This window comes from Schistocerca serialis, chromosome 6, assembly GCF_023864345.2.
Source record: "Schistocerca serialis cubense isolate TAMUIC-IGC-003099 chromosome 6, iqSchSeri2.2, whole genome shotgun sequence".
Classification (NCBI taxonomy): Eukaryota; Metazoa; Arthropoda; class Insecta; order Orthoptera; family Acrididae; genus Schistocerca; species Schistocerca serialis.
The window spans coordinates 653,105,262-653,130,043 of record NC_064643.1 but is presented as its reverse complement, the minus strand read 5'-3'; the positions used below and the strand labels follow the sequence as shown (position 1 = coordinate 653,130,043).

General features: G+C 38.3%; 1 protein-coding gene across 5 annotated transcripts in view; it reads right to left on the bottom strand.

Annotated features, from left to right (window-relative positions):
- Nucleotides 1-1,584: 1,584 nt before the first annotated feature.
- LOC126484409 (G1/S-specific cyclin-E) overlaps nt 1,585-24,782 on the bottom strand; it is a 141,664-nt gene continuing 118,466 nt past the window's right edge. For all 5 annotated transcript variants that reach the window (XM_050107911.1, XM_050107912.1, XM_050107914.1 and 2 more), the window contains 4 exons: nt 20,819-20,949; nt 19,436-19,715; nt 2,946-3,115; nt 1,585-2,812 (listed from right to left, as the gene is read on the bottom strand). In XM_050107911.1, coding sequence (XP_049963868.1) covers nt 2,684-2,812; nt 2,946-3,115; nt 19,436-19,715; nt 20,819-20,949 — 710 coding nt within the window. In that variant the 3' untranslated portion in view covers nt 1,585-2,683. The remainder of the gene's footprint in view (nt 2,813-2,945; nt 3,116-19,435; nt 19,716-20,818; nt 20,950-24,782) is intronic.

The following is a 24,782-nucleotide window of genomic DNA, read 5'->3' as shown; positions in this document are numbered from 1 at the left end:
TCGTGATGACTGTGTTGTCATTGTCGGTCATCCAAAAAGGGTGAAAACGCCTGAAAACATAGAGAAGACACGCTCTGGGTTTCAAACCAGCCCCAGGAAATTGATTGGATGAGCAGCACAACAGGTGGAAATCAACGAAGAGGCACTGTGACAAATTATTGTTTACGACCTGTATCTCTTCCCATACAAAATTCAAACATCAGCCATTAAGCACCAAGGGCCATGGAACAGCAGTTGTGTTTTTGCCAACATTTGTCCACAGAATTGAGGAACAGGACTTTGATGTGAACACGGTATGGATCAGCAACAAAGCTCACTTTCATTTGGAAGGGTTTGTCAATAAGCAAAACTGGCGCATTGGGGGACTGAGAATCCCCATTTCGCAATCAAGAAGTCTCTTCACCCTCAACGTGTGATTGGGGTGTGCAGTCACGGAATAATCTGTGTGAAATTCTTCGACGACACGGTGACTACCGAACAGTATGTGAAGGTTTTGGAAGATTTCATTCCCATTACCCAAAGTGATCCCGATTTTCAAAATATGTGGTTCATGCAAGACGGAGTTCAACCCCCATGAAACAGGAAAGTGCATGATGTCCTGGAGGAGCACTTTGGGGACCACATTCTGGCTCTGGGGTACCCAGAGGCCATTGTCAAGTGCCTCGATTGGCTGCCACATTCTCCAGATCTGTACACCTGCAACTTTTTTTGCGGGACCATATTAGAGAAAGTGTATAGCAATAACTGCAAAACCACTGCCGAGATGAGAACAGCCATTCAGGAGGTCATCGACAGCATTGATTTTCAGACACTGCAGTGGGTCAGGCAGAATTTCACTATTTGTCTGTGCCACATCACCTACGATAGCAGGCATACAGAACAAATCATAATCTACATCCAAATATCTGTAGTTATGTTTACATGTTGAATAAAGTGTGCGCACCCTGTAGTTCGTAACAAATTTAAGTTTTTTGTATAGTTTAAATAATTGTCACCCTGTATGTAACCAAATAATGCAATATCAGTATGGAATACTTCAGAGTCCACGAACAACTTTATTGAGAACCGAGACCATGAAGAGAGCAGAGCTACAGTGGGACAAGCCCACCTCCCTCTTGCAGGGCTGGCAGCCTACACCCAAGTTGCATCTTTGCAAAAGCCTAACCAATATCAGGTCATTTCTGGTGTCATTTAAGTCTTCCTCCAACTCAATGATGGACTAGGATTTAGCTCAGCATTCATTTCAAAAGAGGGGGTGGGGTGGGAAGATAGGGACAGAAGGAGATGGGGGGGGGGAGGAGAAGGAGAGGGGGAGAGAGAGAGAGAGAGAGAGAGAGAGAGAGAGAGAGAGAGAGAGAGAGAAATAACTGCACAACTGCTTACTGGAGTTGATAGCATTGTAAACAAAGTAGTACAGGCACCACCTCTGCTAGTATCTTACGTGCATCTAAAACTAACATGTTTAAATCTCTCCGCTATCTAATTATCACCATGTGTCAGTAATGAACACAAGGTCTGAAACAGTATGAAAATTTATCGTTTCATATGGAAATATATGAAATTTTCACATACAAACAAATTAAATTTGGGTCACCTGTACTTTATTTTACATCAACAGCAAATGTACATTTTCACACAATAACTTTCAGACTTAAAATTTAAGAACAAAAATACCAGTAGTTTAACAAAAACTTATCTAATGGCCAAACACCTCAAACTCCAACTGTGCCTGACTATCTTAATTTGGACAAAATCATGATTTCCACTTATTTACACACCCATAACAAGATAATGTCATTCTGTAACTCTCTGTTGGCAAATGTTTGAAATCCACACTACCAGAGCGTATATTAGTACAGCCTCCAATCAAGACTTTTGGCAGTGAACTGGAAGCAATATGCACTTTCTTTTTTTTACAAAGTCAACTATATTTATGACACACAATGCAGTAATGAAAAATGGCAGTATGACTCATGAGTAAAATGATCAGTCTTATTTGATCAACGCAGATGAAAATACTGCTACACTGATAATTTTTAAAAAAATTCTGAATAAATACAGCAATGAATATAAGCTGTATTCAATAAAAAAATGTAGGAGGTGGGGGAGTGGGGAAGGAGCATTCCTAACAAGGAAAAAAGCTCCTTTAACTGGTACACCATTTCATTCTTACGCTAAATAGCGAAGTCTTCAGACTAGAATAGCAAAGCGTAAAGATATATTTAAATGACCAACATGCCTGCTGCTATTAATAATGGAAAGAAATGTTAAAACTTTTAAGGTTTAGACATGAAATCATCACCATGGCTTCTCACCGTCTTAATTCATTGTACTTCAGGATTAATTGATAATTAGTGTTTGTTACATTCAAGTAAACTTCAAAAAAAAAAAAAAAAACCAAACAATTCATTAACATAAAGAATACCGAACATTATAAAGATGTATAAAATTACATTTCTGAACATATCTCTCATATCCTAAAAGACTGAGTATTCTATAACTTCATACTGTTGTACAAATGAATCGTCTGACAAAGATATAAGTCATCATTCCATAAAATTCGTCAGCCGAGCTACAGTGAGAAACTTTTTCCTGGCCACAGGTAAAATAGAAACACCTCTGATCACAGAATTCTTGCAGCTTCGTAACTTCTTGGACTTCATGTCCTCACAGTTTTAAAAAACTATGTAAAATTTCCTGCGTCTTTTGTATATTTTGAAGTTTTCTTACTGCTAGCCGGAGGCGTCAAAAGGCAAGTAGACACTGGAAGAGCTTCTATATCCATCTGGAGTAAACGCTGCTGGGCGGCCTCCTAAATGTGAAATGCACTCATCAACCAAACATTTCATACCATCAGATTAACAAACACCTTAGACAAGGAGGAGATGAGAAATATAGAGATGTGCCTGGATACATACTTACAGCACAAATTCAGGAATACTTACAAGCATCTTGACATCAACTGAATGTGTTTGCGTATGATGAGTGTCACCAACAATAACACATGCTGCTGGATCATTCCACATGCCGGACTGTAAAACACCTTCTTCACGGAGGGTTAAGGCAAATGGTGACATCCAATGGACACACCTGTCTATATCTTTCCATTTCATTCCTGGAACAGAATGAATTTCTTCCATTGGTGCACAGAAATAAAAAATGTTTAACATCTATCACCCTGATGAACAGTTTTACACATGCACACGCAACAATAATTTTACAGCTTACACTGTACGTGGTAAATTTAAATTTATCAGCTTATATCAATAGCATTAAAAAAATTTTAGGATATTACACATGTTCTACATGATGTAAAGACAAAGCCTAACATTTGTGGAAAAAAGTTATTTTATACTGTTAAAACCTTAGTTCCTGTCTGAAAAATTACTGTTCCCCATACAAAAAAATCACAGAATTAAAGCATTTATACAGCAACTACAGTTACAACGGCCCCACACACATAAATGGCGTACCCGAGCAATTGGGGCAAATACAGCAAGTCAGAGTGGCAATGAGTTTCACAAGTTATGGCATGTAATGCTTTCCCTCCCAGTGTGAGAGTACAGAGCTTACAATAAAACTCAAATTTAAAAAAGGAGACTGCACTAATAAAGATAGTGTAAATCACATGTGATGACTAAGGCAATGCACGACAAATAAGAACTTAGTTTCGGGAAATTTTGAACTGCAGCAGAACCCTATTTTAACAAACCCACTTCCAAGAAATTCCAGTTTTTATCAAATATTTCTATCAATCCCACAGAACCTGTCATTAAAAACAACTATATTGCACTCCATTTTTAACAAAGCCCCTTTAAGGAAAAGTTAGTTTGAAGAAATAAAGAGTTTTCCAATTACTCCAGCTTTGAAGACATTCTTAACATTTCAAGCCATTTGGAGCAATTACTTTCATTTTAAAGCAGTTTGTGCTGTTAAATGATAATACAACAAGTGTCAGTAACTCAATTGATTCTTTTAATAAACAAACAGATCTGTTTTCCATTCAAAGTTTGAAACTTCAAACTGGTGATTCAGTGTTCTCAAATAATGCCACCACACCATCGATAGTATGCTTCCTGGGGTTCTCCTGAGTTGTTTATTCCATTTTATGCACAATATTCCCTCTTACTCACTGCCTGGACTCCAACCAGACTTGACACATTGTTGGTCTCAGCTATTTACAGCTAACACCGTAACCTCCACATGTCAGGCACTCAGATCGATACCAAACGTTGTACGTTAAAGTATCAACCAAAACAATTTAGTTCTTGCTATGTGCAGTTGTCCAGCAGAACATGCTTATACGTTACTTTTAATTAACACCAGAACTATGGAGCACAGAAAACCATACCTGTCAGTGATTGTATCACAAATCTCTCATGGGTAATGCGGTCATCATACCCTAGGTCACACACTCAAACCCCACTAATGACAATTTTTCTTTTAACTGTTTACACGTGAAACAGTTTTACAGAAAATTTTTCTGACATGTAAAAGGACTGATTTTTTGGCTGTTTTTTTGTTTTGTTAGTTCAACATTACATACTTATTATTGATATTATTTTGTTATCCAACTGCTAGTATTAATTTATAGGGTTCAATTTTAATCACAACTGCTAAAAACAAAATCTAGAACCACACTATAAAAACTTGTCCCATACATCATTTTTTATTGTGTGGTTCACATATACACAGGGAAGAGAGAGAGATATTTATATGTGACACATTCAAAAATGATTGTCAATGATAAATACACAATTTTAGTATTGTTACACACATTTATTGCACCAAGTACTTTCATGAGATATTTGAATATTTGCGTGCTGTGCCATTCTAAAACAGGATACATGGTATGTTTGATCATAATTCGTTTCAAATTACAGAAAGTTTTTAGTCAGCTGCTTATCTTAGTGAATATGATACCCCTTATATATCAAAGAGAAGGGATGCCTGCATGAAATTCAGTGATTTCACAGAAGTTGTCAAGAAATCCGGGTCAACAAAATCTTCATTGTTTCTATTTTATTCGCTATAAAATGGTTGTTAGAGTTAGGGTTGTAAGATCTGTTGTCATTTTTAAAGTCAAAAGATTAGCTGTTACCAGTCACAATCTCTGTTTACATTATTTTGCGAGGAACATGTTTCATGAGACAATACCCATCTCCAACTGGCTTTATCATAAGACTGGTATGTTAAATGTGAGGACTGCTGTTTGGGAATTTGTAACACTGAGGAAATGTCATCACACCAATAGTGGTGATATATATTAAAGACACTTTCTACAGGCTAAGGTAAAATCTCTTTTGCATCACCCACCATCCACTGGAGAAGGGTGGACCAGGGTCAGGATTGTGTCACATGGGGAGGGTGAGGAAGAAAGAAAGAAAGAAGGTGAGAGGCAAGAAGATGGGTTGGGAATGTGTAGCTAGCAGCTTCGAGTGAGGCAGAATGTTGCTGGCTGGATATGCAGGAGGAAAGGATAGCAGGTGCACAGTTTAGGCATGTGACACATGGGTAACAGAGCCAGCAAGGTGCAGTGCTTGAAGATGTGGAGGCTTGGATTGGGAGGGGGTGACAGGAAGAGGAAGGGGAAAACATTAAGTGGTGGGTGTGGGGGGGAGAGGTTTAGCAGAGATTGGGGCCAGGAGGGTTCAGAAAGCAAAGACTGTGTTGCATGGGTGACTCCTATCTGTATAGTTCAGAACTCTAGCATATTGTGCTTAGCTGCATGTCGATTCACTAGGTGGTCACCTTTGTTCTTGGCCACAATTGGGTAGTGGCTATTCATTACGGTGAACAGCTAGATGGTTGGATATCACACAGACATCAAAAGCTAAGCAGTGAAGGCAATAGAGTTGGTTGATGACATAGCTTCTTTTACAAGTGATCTTCCAAAGGATTGACACCCTTTCCAATGGGTTGGGAGAAGGAGTGGCATAGGGATGGACCAGGACATTCAGTGGGTGACAATATGACTAAGTGGGGTGAGAAGTGTGTTAGCAGGGTGTATACGTGGACAAGGAAAAAAAATCCTGGATTTTTCCCGAATTTCCTAGTTAAAAATACACTTTCTCCCAGGTGACAGTATATTCTCCCTTATCAGTCCTTTGAATGGTTATGGTTTTATACACAGGCGTACAATTTCCTGGCACTTCAGAAAATGAAACTCGGGGAAAAAGATACGTTTTGGAAATATCTTTGATGTGCAGCAACATGTACGCTGTGTATTTTCGTATTACGAAAGTATACATTGGAATTCCACCAAACACCGCATGTTACTTTCCGAATCTTTGAAATCAAGATTTCAATGCACTTTTGTAAGCTGTTTGTAGCTCATGTCACGTGCTCTCACCAGCCGATGACAGCGGATACTCAGAGCATAGGACACGCGACGTAGTCAGCCAACAGCAACATCACTTAAGTAGCATGAACACAAACAGGGAAAGTTGATAGTTTAAATTAATATACATAGTGTTACTACAAGAAAAGAAAAGCTTTCACATATAATATTGGTCTCAAGCTCCAAGAGAAGCTGTTGATCTTTTCTGCGCGTGTTACACTTCAAGTCGTCGTCGTCGTCGTCGTCAACTTCAGTCCTGAGACTGGTTTGATGAGGCTCTCCATGTTACTCTATCCTGTGCAAGCTGCTTCATCTCCCAGTACCTACTGCAACCTACATCCTTCTGAATCTGCTTAGTGTATTCATCTCTTGGTCGCCCTCTACGATTTTTACTCTCCACGCTGCCTTCCAATGCTAAATTGGTGATCCCTTGATGCCTCAGAACATGTCCTACCAACCGATCCCTTCTTCTAGTCAAGTTGTGCCACAAATTTCTCTTCTCTCCAATTCTATTCAATATTTCCTCATTAGTTAGTTGATCTACCCATCTAATCTTCAGCATTCTTCTGTAGCACCACATTTCGAAAGCTTCTATTCTTTTCTTGTCCAAACTAGTTATCGTCCATGTTTCACTTCCATACATGGCTACACTCCATACAAATACTTTCAGAAACGACCTCCTGACACTTAAATCTATACTCTATGTTAACAAATTTCTCTTCTTCAGAAACACTTTCCTTGCCATTGCCAGTCTACATTTTATATCCTCTCCACTTCGACCATCATCAGTTATTTTGCTCCACAAATAGAAAAACTCCTTTACTACTTTAGGTGTCTCATTTCCTAATCTAATTCCCTCAGCATCACCCGGCTTAATTCGACTACACACTTCAAGATTTATCACACAAATGTGCCAGTAAAATTTTTAATGACATGAATGTCTGATCTTCAGGGTTCGAAATTATTCTAAATGGCTCGTCATCAAAGAGTTGATTTTTAAATGAGAGTCAAGCGCTCTGTGATTTAATAAATTCACACTACATTGTTGCACATAGTTCAACTTACATAAAAGGATATTTACTTTTAAAGTAACGCTTTTCAAACCACCATTCGCAATATTTTCACGCGACCTGTTAGAAATAGGTTTGTTTCAGCAGTTGCCAGAGAGCGCAGATAACAGGCGACACGCGCTTGGGTGGCTATCACGACGTAGAAAGCCCGTATGTACGTACGTGTAAAACATTGAAAGATCATACATTATGTCATAAAAGAAACAAGACATCAGGGGATACTGCAAGAGCATCGGAATTTCGTGAACCATTTTAAAATGTGCACATTCAAAGTGCATACTCAAAGGGCACATTCGTACGTCCCTACTCCCAATGAAGTAGACCTCGACCTGATATTAAGCTTCTCAGTGTGGTATTCTGTATGTAAATTTTCTTGGAGCACCAGTAATGTATTATATCATGGTTGGTTCTTTATTATGGCATAATGCCATACGTGTTAGAAAATGAAAACGTGCACTTGAAATGCAGCAAACAGTTGAAACTAGCCAGTATTGTGGACTTAAACATTTCATTTCAAATACATTGACTGCCTCTGCGGAAATGATTAACAAAACTCAAATTTATTTGGCAAACAGACAAAAATAATTTCATTGTTCCGCAAGGTGATTAATGTTTGACTATCAGAAAAATGAAAATAAAATAAAATCTGAAACTAATGTCCACAGCTCGTGGTCGTGCGGTAGTGTTCTCACTTCCCGCGCCCGGGTTCGATTCCCGGCGGGGTCAGGGATTTTCTCTGCCTCGTGATGACTGGGTGTTGTGTGATGTCCTTAGGTTAGTTAGGTTTAAGTAGTTCTAAGTTCTAGGGGACTGATGACCATAGATGTTAAGTCCCATAATGCTCAAAGCCATTTGAACCATTTTTTTAAACTAATGACATATTTCAGCCTTCCGTAATTATGTGAATGTGTTTTAATTCACTTGAGAGCTCCCGGCCACAGATATTCGTTTTGTTTTCATTTGACATGAGAGTAAACGAAGGGGAAACAGCAAAATCACTAAATGTAAACACGGGTCACATGGAGACTGCCCACTATACCTCAGACTGCTCTGCGATCAGCCCCGGATCTACAACATTTGAGAACCGGGTCAATACTAAAAAAAAATCGAATTTTCGAAATATGTTCATCTTGTAGCGCACATCTTTCTGAAAAATCTGAAACATAAAACATATGTATTCGAGGAAATGTAAGACATATTATTTGGTCTTAAGTATGCCAAAGTGCAGTGCCACGACTCTCCATATAGCATTTTTCTACTGCACGTCCAAACTATATTCAGGAGAGTGGAAATTGAAATGTCCTGTGGTGGCTCTCCTTCTCCCAGTCGGTCCGTTTGACAGCCTGCCCCTCTTTAAAAAAATCTCATAATTAATAGCGGACAGGATTATTTGTTTTGTGTGACATAAAATTAAATATCGGATATATAAAACCAATACTGACAAGAGTTAAGCAAGAAATTACACATTTCTTCAAACCTTAGCTCCTAGAATTTTTTTCTCTCTAACCTTGCTACAGCTTTACATGGCATGCTTTCCTTTCTGCGAACGAATCTATTACCTCAAAGTTCGTCAAACGTTTTGCTACATGAAAAATCGAAATGTCATTATCCAATACTGAAAATGCTGTTAATACAGATAATACCCCAAGACTGGTGTGGCTTCTCGATCTGATTGCGTCTATTTTGTCACTGTCTGCTAGATAAAACGAAATAGGCCTTTCTAATATGGCAGCAATTTTATAACACACCAAATAAACGAGACTGTTTTGGCATAAATGGCCATTTTTATAACGTGACAGAATATAATCCACGAAGTACCAATATCAAATGCCTATTAGGCCTACTACAAGCAAAAAGCTTTGTGTTAGGAAATAGTTTCACATTTCATTCATACGCACCAGCTTCTCAAGCACGAGATTGAAAAGTAGTACTACGAAATTTTTATATAAATTTGGAATCGTCTTATTCTTCCATAATTTGTGTGATGTCCCCGTTTCTTCTCCTTCCTTGTTCTAACGAACAATCTTGTCACCAGTTCTGTAGCTATTGCTGCCACTGTCAAAATTTGTTCGCCGATTAACTTCACTAACCCTGCCAGAATCACAGGTTTAGTTATCCTGCGATTATTTTCCGGTTAGGCGTTATTACGTGTTCGAACGACACGTTTTCCGCATTACTTCCAGAATAGAACTTACGCGGCTGCTAGCCGGGGACTGTACTACTGGTCCTTACTAGTATAGCGATCTGGCCAAAAGTTTTCTGTCAAAATATCATTTTCTTGGATACACCGAGAAGATAGTACGTAATCTTTCTCACCTTTTATTCCTGTCAGTCGTTTATTTCCATTCTGGTAGTCTGAATATATGGATTTTGCTAGTAATTATAACAATGCCGATCATTCGCAAACCCAAACAACCGCATAATCAGACAGCGATTGGCATTCATCCATTCAGCTTTACTCCCTCGGCTCGTATAGCCCTGTCCCCTTTTGTCTGCGGAAAGTTTATTTCTAGATGCGACAAGGATTCTCCTGACAGACACATCACGTACACTATGCATGCATTCATAAGTCAACTAATGATTCATTCAGAAATCAACTTAAAATGTGTTCAAAAATATTCAAAAACTAACAGGGAAGTGTTTCAAAATCATATGAATAATCGACAGAAATGTTCGCTGGGTGCTAAGCGCTTCGTGAAACAAATTTTTTTCCTCAAGAAAATGAATTTGGCGCCCCTTTTCCCAGTAGATTGGAGGCAATTTGTTGTTATGAAGCACTGCATAGTCTTCCTAAAGCCTTTGACACATTTTCAATTGGCAGACACTTGCATGAGCACTGTGTGTCGTCGTCGTCGTATATGGCACATTTCCTTTGCAATTTGAGTTATTTTCGTTTTTTTCTCTCGTTTATGTTGTATTGTTGACGTATTATTCTGCAGTAGTGGGATAAGTAATATCCTTTGTTAGAGTATCAGTTCTTACCAGTCAAAATTACAAAAATCTAACTGAAAACTAAAACAACGAAAAATTCCCGGAATTCTAAAAATATCCCGGGTTTTTCCCAGTTTTCTCCTGGAGGAAAAAATTCCCGTGTTTTTCCCGGATCTCCCAGTTGTCCCGGGTCATCTACACCCTGGTTAGGTACCATGTCTCATTTCCAGGCAAGATCATAGATGATCAAAGCCCTGGTGAAGGATATGGTTCAGTTGGTCTTGTCCAGCGTGATACTGGAGGATAGTGGAGGATTTTGGGGGAGGGGGGTTGCACTCCTTTGTAGCTAATTCTTGGTAGGTGATGGGGGGATTTAGGGATGTGTAGGGGGAGGGGATAGTGCTTGTCTGAGGGACCTCATGAGACCTTCAGCATACTGGGCACGAGAACCCATCATTGCAGATACGTCATCCATGGGCACCCAGACACTATGGGAATGACTCTTGGTGTAGGAGGGGCAACAGTTGTCAAAATCCAGGTGGTTGGTGGGCTTAATGTGGACAGATGTGGGCGAAGCCATCAGAAGTGGAGTTCAATATTTAGGAAGGTTGCAATTTGTGTGGAGGAGAAGCAGGTGAAGGGGTTGGGAGGAAAGGTGTTCAGGTGGTGTAGGAATGAGGATATGGCATCTTGGCCCCAAATCCAGATCACTATGATACAATCAATCAACCTGAAACAGACAAGAGGTTTGGGAAGTTTGGAATGTTTCCTCTAAATGACCTATAAAAAGGTGAGCATATAAGGGTCACATGCAGGTGCCCAGGGCTGTGTCAGATTTGTTTACATACGTTCCCCCATAGGAGATGCAGTATGCAAGTATGGTGTATGATGATGTTGCTTTGGGGTCTCAAGGACATTGAAGGTGGTAGTATTTGATAGTGAGATGGCCATGGGTTTGACGGATGTAACTTTAAACTGACACAGCAAAGAAATACCATTTGGCACCACACCCTTTGCACTGTATACTGGGAATTACTTAGGCCATTCAAATGACTACAGTTCTGTGCCATCCAAACAAGAGACAGCCAAACCAAAAACACCACAGGAGCAAAGACGCAAGCTGGTGCTAGTGCCATAGACACTCACCACTTGCGCGAATTCCACCTGCGGTGCTGAGGATGAAGATATCTACTCTGCCTCTGTCAATTACCAGCCGAGTACAACCCACCAATGACCGGACAACAACAGACAGAAGCCTACTCTGAAGATAGAAAAGCAGCTCGCACCCGCTTGGTCACGGATCATCATTCAGGGCTGACCGACAGGGAACATTATTTAATAAACTCTTAGAAGTGAACAGACAGTTGTAGTTACATTTGCTATGTACTGTGAATTTTACCTACAATTATTTACACTTAGCCACTGAGGGCCTTTTTTGTGTTATATTACAAGCAGTGTTGCAGACTTGTATATTCAATTAGTCGCAAAGGTAAGTAAACTTTGAACTCATTTGTATGATTGTTACTAATTTGTTTGAGTGTTCTAGAACCTCCCTTCTCCTATCCTGTTATCTGAATCTGGAGCATAGCTGTGTAATAGTGGCAGGGAGAAATTGTCTTAGCAGTATACACAGGATGTATACATGGACAAGGAAAAAAAAATCCTGGATTTCTCCCACATTTCCCAGTTAAAAATAAATTTTCTCCCAGATTTCACAGTTAAAAATAGATTTTCTCCCAGGTGAAAACATACTTTTTTCCTATTAACTGACAGTAAATTTTCTCTCAGAACTGTATAACTTACCAGTACTTTGAATGGTTATGGTTTTATACACAGGAATAGAATCCAGGGAAAAAACATGTTTTGGAAAGATCTTTGATGTGCAGCAACATGTACACTGCATATTTTCGTATTACAGAAGTATAAATTCGAATTCCACCAAATACTGCATGTTACTTTCCGAAGCATTGAAATCGAGATCGCAATGCACTTTTGTAAGCCAATCATAGCTCATGTCACGCGATCTCGCCAGTCGATGATAGCGGGTATTCACAGCTTAGGACACGTGATGCAGTCAGCGAATAGCAACATCACTGTTACGTAGTGCAAACACACAAACAGAAAAGTTAATGGTTTAAATTAATATATATAGTGTTGTTACACGAAAAGTAAAGCTTTCACATATAATATTGGTCTTAAGATTAATATGCTGCAAGAGAAGCTAACCTTTCACATATAATGTTGGTCTTTTATGCGCGTATTACAATTTAAGATGCATCGCACAAATGTGCCAGTAAAATTTTTAATAACGACATAAATGTCTGATCTTCTGGGTTCGAAATTCATCTAAATGGCTCATCATTAAAGAGTTTATTTTTAAATGAGAGTCAAACACACTGTGATTTAAGAAATTCGTCATACTTTCTTCCACATAGTTCAACTTGCGTAAAAGGAAATTTACTTTAATAGCAACGCTTTTCAAACCACCATTCGGAATACTTTCCCACGACCTGTTAGAAATAGGTTTATTTCTGTAGTTGCCAGAGAGCGCCAGATGACTGGTGTCGCTGTGCTTGCACAGCTACGATATCGTAGGAAGCCCGTATGTTCGTACATGTAAAAGATTAAAAGGCCTTACATTATGTCATAAAAGAAACAAGACATCAGAGGATACTCGAAGAGCATTGGAATTCTGTGACCCATACTAAAATGTGCACATTTAAAGTGCGCACCTGTATGTCCAGATTCCCAATGAAGTAGACCACGACCTGATATTAAGCTTTTCAATGTGGTTTTCGGAATGTAAATTTTCTTTGAGTACCAGTACTGTGTTGTCTCATGCTTGGTTCTTTATTATGGCATAATGCCATACATGCTAGAAGTTGAAAATGTGCACTTGAAATGCAGCGAACATTGTGTGGAATTAAACACTTTTTTTCAAATATATTTTCTTCCTTAGCAGAAAAGATTAATAAAAGCAAATTTCTTTAGCAAACAGACAAAAATAACTTCATAGTTCTGCAAGGCAATTAATGCTCGACTGTCAGAAAGGTGGGAATAAAATAAAATCTGAAACTAATAACACCTTTTAGCCTTCCGTAATTATGTGAATGTATTTTACTTCACTTGATAGTTCCCGGCCATAGAAATCGGGTTTTGTTTTCATTTGACGTGAGAGCAGTAAACGAAGAAGAAACAGCAGAATCACTAAATGGAAACACGTGTCACATGGAGACTACTCACTTCCCCACTATAACAACTCAGACTGCTCTGCACATCAGCCCTGGATCTACGGTATTTCTGAACTGAGGCAATACTAGATAGTGCTCCACACAATCAGACAGTGGTTGGCATTGATCCATTCGGCCTTACTCCGCTCAGCTCATATAGCCCATTCTGTCTGTAGGAAAATTTGTTTTTACATGCAATGAGGATTCCCCTGACAGAAATCATGAACACTATGCACGCATTCACAAATCAACTTAAGATTCATTCAGAAATCAACTTAGAATGTGTTCAAAAACTGTTTCAAAAGTTATTTGAATAATCTATAGACTAACGTGCGCTGGATGCTAGGCGCTTTGTGAAACAAGGTTTTTCCCCCTCAAGAATATGGATTTGCCCCCTGCCCCCTCCTAGATCTAGGCTTGCTGCGCATGCATGAATCTGGCAGCTTGGGCACTCCAGTAAAATTCTTCCCAGCTTTCTGTGACTGCTTACACGGCCAACAGCCACATTTCTGTAGCCAGAAGCATGAGAAGGAGAAGGTACTACTCAGCTGCGCATGCGCATGATCCTGCTCATGACTGCTAAAACAAATTAATGTAAATAGTTGTGATGTCATGCTCATCGGAGTGAGGCCTACGAGAAAGACAGGCCACGGCATGTACGTTACAAAGGTAGGCCTGAGCAAGTGAGTGAACTCAGTTCAGAAGACAAACTACATTTCTAAACCCGTTAACTCGCAGCTGGGCATGTACGTACAAACGAAAATTGTGGCTTCTACTGGAATCCGCTATTATGGAGTCTTACTGTTATTAGTCCTACAATCATCTGAAGTCCACAGGCCTGCTTATATTTTGTTACGGCTGTACTGGGGTATATTAAAATTAAAATCATGCCAAAATGATTATCATTTGCGTACGGCACCACTTCTTGCTTGAAATTAGGACTGTTAAGCAGAAGAGACTAAATGCTATAAAGAAGCCGCTACCATTTATATCGAGCATTGATCTTAAATTAAATTTTGTTGTTGTATTGTTAATCAGTACGGCTTCGTAGAAGCAGATTCCAGTAGAAGATGCAATTATTGTTAGAACAGACACAGCCCACTGCGAGTTAACAGGTCTAGAAACATTTTTTCTGCTGAGCTGAGGGAGCGATTTCAGGCCTACCTTTGTGATGTGCGCGCTGCGGCCTGTCTTTCTCTTGGGCCTCACATCAGAGGCAATTTTTTGTTATTAAGCATTGCATATTCTTCCTAAATCCTTTAACACATTTTGCTGTTGGCAAACGCTTGTATGAGCAGTTTTGTTGCTGTATATGGCACATTTCCTTTGCAATTTTAGTTTTATTTTTGTTTTTTCTCTTGTTCATGTTTTATTGCTGCAGTATTATTCTGCAGTAGCAGGATACCTTAATATCCTTTGTTACAGTATCAGTTCTTATCAGTCAAAATTACAAAAATTTAACTGAAAACAAGAACAATGAAAAATTCCCAAATTCTAAAAAATTTGCAGGTTTTTCCCAGATTTCCCAGTTGTCCTGGGTCATATACACCCTGTGTACAGCACCAGAAGCCGTTTTGTGAACTCTCAAACTCAGCCTACCGTAACTACAGTGGCAACTCAGACTCCACAGCAATAGCGACGAGGCCTTTACAAAACTGGCTACGAGGGTTTACAAAATTACACATAATAAAAAGATTTCAATCATCTTTCTAACATGGTTCAACAGTGTCAAGAGCGGAAACACACCAATAAGTGAAAATTAACTGTAAGAGAATGTGCAGGTAATCGCACTGAAATTTCAGGGTTTGAGAATGAAAGCACCTAAATGTTTTACTTCCCTCATACATTAAGAAGTTTTCAGTACCTACTCAGACCAGCTATCAAGATATCTGTAATAACAAGAGGAGAATATGGAGGAAGAAGAGGAAAGGGACCAACAATGTAAAAGGTGGAATCAGTGACAAACTGAAAAATAACCCTATACCTGGTGAAGATGGGACTGCGTCAGAACTTATAAAATTTGGTGGTCAATCTTAATACATGAAATACATGCACTAATAAATAAAATATGGGAAAGCAAAAGCTTGCCAAAGGACTGGAAATTTGGAATAATATTCCTTTGTATAAGAAACAAGAAGAGTCAGCCTGTGGACATTATAAAGGCATTTCTTTGTTGAACACAATCTACAAGATTTTCATGGGGTGTCAAATGAAAGGACAAAAAGGATGAAAATTAAAGGATAAAAAAAGTGGACCGAAAATATCCTCTGAGAATACTCACGTGGTATTGGGCCAAAGAGTGGCACTCCCAACCAGATGTTTGTTATTAGGTAAATAAAGCAAAACTCTTGTGAATGTGATGTATGCCTTCACTACTTCCTATTTGTTGATTTTAAACAAGTTTTTGATACTGATAAGACCACTGTATAACACCCTTAAAGAATTGGACATTTATCACTAACTAGATGTTAGTTGAGTTACCAATGTAGGACACAAAGCCAAAAGCAAAAGTATACAAAATGACCAAGAGCTTTATTTTTCCAGGTGGAGCGAAACAAAGTATTGGTCTCTCTGCAATTCTTTTTAACTTAGCACTTCATAGTCTGATACAAAGCAATCACAATAATGAAATACAGTCAGGTATATGCATATGCAGGCGACACTGCAAGAAGTTAAACAGCCTTAAGGAAATTTACAAAATAAGCAGGAGGGGCAAAAAAATTGCACTTACTATAAACAAAAAACAAAACAAAACAACACTATTGAACAATTCTAAAGCTGGAAGAACAACACACGACTTCAAAGCCTCTAAAAAATGTTTGAAAAGTATCAGCTGCTTCCAATATCTAAGGATCCCTTTAACCAGAGATAATGAGAATATATTAGGGAATGGTTACTGATCACCAAGGTTTAGATCAAATCCAATTACTGACAGTTTGCTTGAAGGATCTAGAAGTAGTGAATAGTATTGTATATATAGGATTTCTGATCAGTTACACAGGAAAGTGCGAAAGAAATAGAAAGAAGAATCCTCCTTGGCAGAGCTGCAATGGTTAAATTCTGCTAGGAACTCGCAGAACCAGGACTATCCAAAAGAATGAAGATGCTCTTGGTGTAATCATTGGTACTCCTTGTGTTCTTGTACAATTGTGAGGCCTGGACCAGGAAAGCTAGTGACATTAACCAAATTGATGCCTTCTAGATTTAGTGTTGGTGGATGATATTACGCACACCAAGGACAGAAAGAAGAACCAATGCTTCCAATTATGAAGAACTTAGCATAACAAGTTTACCTCCCTCTGTCAGTCAACTATACTTCCCAGTCGGGCACAGTTTGAGAGGACAAGGGAATAATTTAGGAAAGTCAATTTGATAGGGCAAAATCAAACAGAGGACCACAAGGAAGAACAGTAAGTAAACGGTTGAATACAGTGAAGATTACCCGCCAGCCTCTTCAAATTTTATTAAGAAGAGCTGACGATGGCTGTGGAGGAAGACTTCTCACCATACATACAGCAACTTAAGAAATTAATGAAGAAATGAGGTCACAGCAATCAGTAATGAGTGAACTGACTAATGATATTAGAGAATGGACATGACATGCAGTAAATATAATCTATTGCGTGAACTTACAGGTACGTAAGAATTATCTGGTTACAATAACATCATAATAGTATGCTATTCCGTTGTACAACTGGTTGTTACATATGAGTCAGAAATGTGGACAATGACAGATGCAGGTGTGAAGGACTTAAGGGCATTTGAAAGAAAAATACTATGAAAAGTTTATGGGCCTCAGAGGCAGATGGTTGGAGAGTAAGGTACAACAATGAAAAACAACGGCTTATACAAGGAAAAGGTTTAATAAATCCCGAAGAATATACTGGGTAGGACATTATGGCAGATCACAGAAGCCTGAAAAGAATAATGAAAGAAGGATTGCATTCTACCAGAAGGGATAGACAGCTAAGAGCTGGCTGGTTGAATATGTTGGCTCGTCTTACCAAGATGGAGCTCAGAGGATGAAAGAAGTAGACAGTAGAGATGTATGAAGGCAGATTGTTGAAGAAGCCGAGGCCTATCGCGGGCTGTAGTGCCAATGAAGAAGAAATTTATCTATTAGGAAGAACATATGCCTGAAGCAAGCAGGGAACGACAAAAATTTGATTTTTCTATCAACACTGAGGAAAATGAAAAAACTGAAAATTTAAAAAACAGCTTAGCACTTTAATAATAATGCACAGATGACTGGAAAGAATTAAGTGTAGATGCCAATACCAGAGTAGTGGGGGAAAGATTATTGTTACTAATCATTCCCTCCGTATCCAAAAGTAAAATTATTTCTCAAGGGCTATAACACCACACAAGTTGCCTGTATGTCTGAAAATGGGCATAATTACCTCTACAAAACCTATGCGCATGGTTTTTGTTGCATGAAATGGTAAACACAACGGACTAGTGGTTTTGTAAGTGCTAACTGTGTTACAGCTTCAGTGACACAGCACTGACTACAATTAAGAGAATTCCTACAGTTGGGCAAGAATTTATGTTCTTTGGAACTATTTCTCCACAGTTCAATCAACTGGACCAACAGTTCCTGTCAGTAAATTATCCTGGCAGGAAGCAACAAGCTACTTTTTACAATAAACACAAAAGAAAGGACAAATATAGGAAGTTTCCTTAACATCTGTTGTGTACATACTTTGTCATTAGTTGAATAAAAAGTCCTGATTTGGATGTTGACACCAGTTAGTTACTTTACACATGGCTTAGAAGTGCAACTTCGTAAGTTCACACCCAGCAGTATTTTAATTTCTTAGGTGACATTCAACTTGCCCAGATAGCTGCACACATTAGCACATCTCTTCTGGGATGCAAGGATGCACATCAGCCCTGGACTGAATCTGCACAGCGAATTAACAAAGAGGTCCAGTGTGTTGGCCAGCCTGGATGTGGTTGTTAGCAGTTTCCCACATCCAACTACATGAACACTGGGCCAGAACTCTCCTCCCATCTCCATTACCCAAGTCACAAACATTCAGAACTGTTCTCACTTTCACGTGGTATATAACACTAGTCACAGACATCTAGGATACCCAAATTCAAGGCAGGACAGGAGGTGGTGGGGTAAAGGGGTGCCGACACTAAAGGCACCTGGCCACCCTCCACCACTAACATTGTCAAATCTAGATTAACATGCCACCCTGTAACATTACCTCACAATGCCAGAAAAAATAAGACATATGAGATTAAATTATACAATACTTGTATAGCACGTGAATGTTCCAATTCAGATTCTGGGTCAGTACTGCAGTGTAACTGAGTTACTTTATTCATTAACTAAGAAACTAAAATTTAATAAAAATATCTGAGTCCCAAGAATTCGTTAAAGATGAATTTCATTGTTATTTGACCAAACAAACTATACAGTGACAGGCTTTGCACATGTATTCTTCAAGCTCCCTATTTTTCTAGCCAATGTCAGTGTTCAACACTTAAGTGCAACGTATTTCTGACTTCACAGGCAGAATAGATAGAACATGATTAAAAGTATAAGCTGTACATACTGCTCATTTTCTATGCAAATCTTATTGACAGATCAAATGGCTGTGCTCACATATAACAAGGAGGAGAGGGAGGACACCTACATTAGCAGAGGAGAGGGTATGTAATTTCAAGTTTTTCTTATTATAAATTTGTGTTTCATGATAATTAGAAACTAGGAAGATACAAATCCAAAGACAGTTTTGAGAAAAACCAAACAGCCACAATTTGTCCCCCCAACATACCATTCTTTCTACTCATTCTAGCTTTTTATTAAAAATCTAGAAAATCTTCACAAGGTAATATTTAAAGCAACTTACCAGAAACACGAAGTGCTACTTCCTTGCTTCCTAAATGATACAGGGCAGATGCAGCTATTACACTATATGGAAACCTCAGAGACCCTTCATCCAGCATACAGAAATCTACCAATTTTGCAATTTGCACGAAGGACAGTCCGGAATATCGAGGAAACAAAAATCCATAACATGAATTGTCTGCTTTGTCTATTATACTCTTCTTCATTAGATCACTACATAACTGCAGGTACATATTCAGCCAGTTGTTGGCAGTCACCGGATTAAGGTTCCAATTTAAAGTCTGAAAAACAAGTGAGAGAAATGTGAGGAAAAAATATGGACAAACAACTTCTGAAAATTGTTTTTTTCTTTTGAGTCATTTACAAAAGCATGCAAAGGAAACAGCTAGATCCAAACAATTCCATACAGCATTCAGGTGAAATATTTTAAAAGAATAATGTGCATCAGAAGTAAAAAAAAAAAATTAACATATGGGTCCCACAACAAATTACAAGAAACAATCACTAAGTCACAGAAGGGACTCCACATGTACTAATTATTTTCATTCATCCAGTGTGAGAGCGCCACTGAACAAGAGTATGTATTATCAGTGCTCAAGCCATGCACAAATAAAGGTGCCCATTTCCACACAGAAACCTAGGACAGTGGTGGTGACATTCACTGCCTTCACTTAGGTTTTATCTGCCGATTTTTGAGAAAAACATTTCTGAAACACTGAATAATTTTTTTACCAATGTATTCCTTTTTCAGTTTTACCATTAACAACACTGCAGTTCTACATGAAAATACCTTTCTTATCTACTAAGATGTTGAAGCAAGTACTAACCACCATGCTGTAATTTCTTGGAAACAGTGTACTCATACAAGAAACAACAAGTTTTACTTACTGATACTGGATATCAGCTCTGATCCCAGTGATTTAATGACTATCGCGCAAACATACATAGAACGAACGCTGACAATATATATTTTGTTCCTATATTTTTGACTTGCATTAGAATGACCTTTGGCATAACCCGAGGTCAATGTTAGCTTGGAAAAAGAATTAAGTTGCATTTGTGAAGTTAAGTAATGTGGTATCAAGAAAGTACCCAGAGTTCTTATTGTGGTAAACATTTTACACATATTTGATTCAGTGACTAATATATGTCCACCATTTTTATGACAATTAAGCAGCACACTGGTTATATATCAGCTTGTTCAATATTTCCCCTTAAAGAATTTATGAAATATCAAATGTCCACATTACCCTGGGAAAGAGTCTACATATTATTTAACAGTACTTAATGCTCTATTTCTACATCACAAGTACTTCCCCAATATCTTAGCAGGATGTAACACAGCAAACACAAGAAGAAACCTGAACTGTTTTACAGAACATACCTTCAAAATAGCCAGTTCTTTTTCCAGAATCTCTGATTCTGTACAGGCCCCATCAGTGACATATGCGAATTCTGTAAGTTTTGGAGGATATATTTCCTCAACTTTTGCAGCAATAAATAAGCAGGTGATACCTGTAAGAGTACAAAAAGTGCCAATTCCTTTTTTGCATGACAAATAATTAAACTACAGAAAGGTGAAACAACCTGGGAATGCATGGGACTTTTTGTCTAATTTGAAATGTTGAGAGCACTGTACATTTTAAAGCCAGATATCAAGAAATGATAATTCCCTAAGATAGTGGGGATAATATTGGAAAACAGACTCAAACAAGCCAGATTCAAATTCAGTATAAGTAAACAAACATGTTACACTAAGACTGCACTACCCTTGTCTCAGAATTTCAATAGCAAAAGCTCAAGTTTATTATATGAAAAATGCGTTGTTTCATCCACCCACAGATCTTGTCCACACGTCCAAGAAGTTGGAGTTATAGTTTGGGGTCCTTTAAAATCTATGTTTTCGCACCTTCAAGTTCATCTTGTTCTGATCCCAGAAATGGGGAGTCCTGTGGATAAATATTCTCTTTATATGACCATATCCATAACAATTTTACTTGAAGGATCTGCAGCAGGCTTCTCACAGACACTAGCATCACCTGTTTCTCTGTTCCTCATTTTATCCCTTTGTGTGTTTCCTAGGAAACACTGGAGAGAAAGTACAGTGTCCTATGGAGTAGAAATGGGCACAACCAAGAACTTCAAGGAATCTAACACAAGAAATGAGAAGTCTACCCCTCTCCAACTGTTTTAGTAATCCACTCACTTTCATCGCTACATGCACATAAAGTTACAATGATGTGTAACTTATTGGCAGTGTATATTTAATGTTCAAAAATTGTGTATTTGTACTGCAGCTTCATCATCAAAATTATGAAGTGTGCCAGAACATAAGGGGATAAAAAATGTCTTGCATTTTAGTTCCTTATAGAAGACTGTAAAGAATACTGTTGTTTTCTAAATATTTCTAGAAAACTCTAGCATTTTATCAGACTAAAGACCATGAAAATTATGGAGGTGACATCAATATGTTTTCAATACATATCAGCCTTTTCCCAAAGCCATCCTCACACTGTCTGAGGGCAATCTTTTAGCACTTCTGTTCTCATGATATGGAGGTTGGTTATAACTACTGCAAGCCCACCAGAGATACACAGAAATGTACTTCCAAAGATTCATTTGAATTTGCCCATTATTGAAATGTTACACAATACATGTCTGAAATGGTTCTCATTTGCAAAAACACATATCCAGAAATCTGACAGCTGACACTATCATCTGATCCAAGCAGAGAATATGCTCAGCAATGTTACATATTAAAATATAAACCCAAGCTGTACTCTAACCACAACTTCCACTACACGAGTTGCTGACACTATCCAGAAACTACACTGTTCGACACAGCTGACTATTTTGGCACCTGGACAGACAGCAACCCAACCATCATGACATTTCCCAGCAGTTTTATGTGTATTTTCAGGGCACCCACAGAGATTGTTGCCACTTCCTATATAATTAGTCCTTAAACAACATAATACTATTACATTCCATCCTGGATTTTCCATTGATTTAAACAACTTTATTATTTTCATCACAACTTGCCTGCAAAATTTTTACCCCAATTCCATTTTCACAACCATTTTCGAAAGTTAATGGGAGCACTTCATTCTACAATTCTATGACTGATTCGGCAAATATATGTTATGTTTTATTACATATTTCAATTCAACAATCAAATTTGTTTAACAAATGAAGAAACTTAACAATCGAGAACTTCTGGATGGTGGTAGTCAAACATTTAACACAAATTCTTGTTGCACTAAGGACGAAGTAATGCAGATGAAGACTTACCAAAATAAGCAACATCAGGGTTGCCACAAGTTTCCCAAATGAAATTCCCCGATTTCCAGACAAATTTTATCAATTTTCCCTGACAAATTTTGAGATCTCAAAGATTAGTTAAGATGTAAGTTGACAATCTGGCTTTTTAGCTATGGTACAAGAAAGAACAGTGCAAACAAGGAAATATCTAAAAAAGGCTTGCAAGCACATAGCATTTCCTGATGTGAGCAAAAATCTCAAGAACTAACAACATATTTTGCAATGAACTGTTTTTAGATGCAGAAAGCAAGCCAAATGATATACACGTTTCGTTAAGACCACTGATGTTATTTTATTTCAATAAAATGAAACATTTGGTGACAAAAATACGCATTTCCTTGGAGTTGCAAGACAGTTTTAAAATACCTTCACTAATTTCAGAAATAACCTCAGTTAAAAGTAGGCCACTTGAAAGAAGTGTACTAGGCGAGGAAGAATTGTGTAAACCTACACTGTAGGTGACCACCAATAAAATTTTGGTTTTACTATGTTTGTTACTGCTGGTTATTATTCACTGTGTTACATCTATTATTTTACAGGTTTTGTGTAATTTTTCTTTCAAGAAATATATGAGTATGTAGCGTACAACTGCCAGCTACTGAAAATTTCCTTCTTATTATCCCTACTTTCTAACATATAAACTAATTTTGAAGTGCCAAAAAGTACTAGAACAAAGAGAATGCCTATAAAACACCACACTGTACAATGTACTTGTGGCGAGACAGTCACAATTCGTGAAATCCATCGCCCATTTACGCCACACACAAGCACAGCTGGCCTGCATGCAGATCAGTGAGACTAGATCTGATGGACAGGGCCTGGATATTAGTGGGAACTGAATGGCTTCAGATCCGCAGGCCTGATCCACTACAGATATCCTCAGAAACAGCCTCCAGTTTTAGCCCATCACAGAAATCCACTCGTGTGGCCAGCTACTCTCAAGCCACAGACAGCATGTTGATGAAATGAGACCACAGTGATCAATCCATGCAACACATAATTTGTTCAAATACTCTGAGAATCGATAATAATGAAGACAGGCAGCAACTCACCATAAAGATGATGGCTGAACTGCATGGACAGGCACATAATAAAGACGATCACATTCTCTCGACTAACTTTTCAGCCATAGCTTTTGTCAGAAAACGACAGAGCTCACACGCATACACACGCACATTCACATGGTACTCAGAAACAACTTCTGCACACACGACCACCATCTCCAGCCACTGTGTCCACAGTCTGAGAAATCAGAGCCAAATAAAAAATTCCTCATGCCTCCCTGCCTCTGGTCTACAGCTGCTAGGCTAGCAGCAAGAAGTGGTGACAGCACTGACTGCAAGCTGAGGGGGGTAATAGGAAGGGAAGAAGCAATAGGAATGAGGGAGTAGGGAAACGGTGCACACACTCAGCTGCACCTAGCCAGTGTTTATGCACAACACCTCAGTAAACAAACCATTTCATCTACTGAAAGAAAAAACTGGAAAAATATAGTTTGTTTTTCTTCAAATTTCCCTGATATTTCCCTAACATGTTTGAAATTCCCTGATATTCCCCTATTTCCCCAGTGGCAACCCTGAAAATGAGCAACCAAAATAAAGAATGCTATAAAATGGATGAAAATACAGAAGAAACTGAAACTAAGTTTATATATATAAATACATGTCATCACTCGCACAGAAATTCCAAATGAAAAAAGAATGAGAAGAAACAAAAAAGTTAAATTGGCGATTAAAATGAGACAGTAAAATACTCAGAATTTAAAAAACATACATTTAGGCCATATAACTGAATAAAAATAATGATCGAAGTCACTTCAATGAAGAGAGAATAAACCAATTTTTAAGTACTTGACAGGATTTTAACCCTCAGATTTCAGCATGCCACAAATATGCTTTAATAGTCTATATTATGCAACCACTCTGGATACAAATATCAGCTTCACTATATTGATCAAAATGTAGCTAATGTCACTTTACTAGTGATTGTGCCAGCAGTAGGAATATAAACGTACGTGTCAACAATTT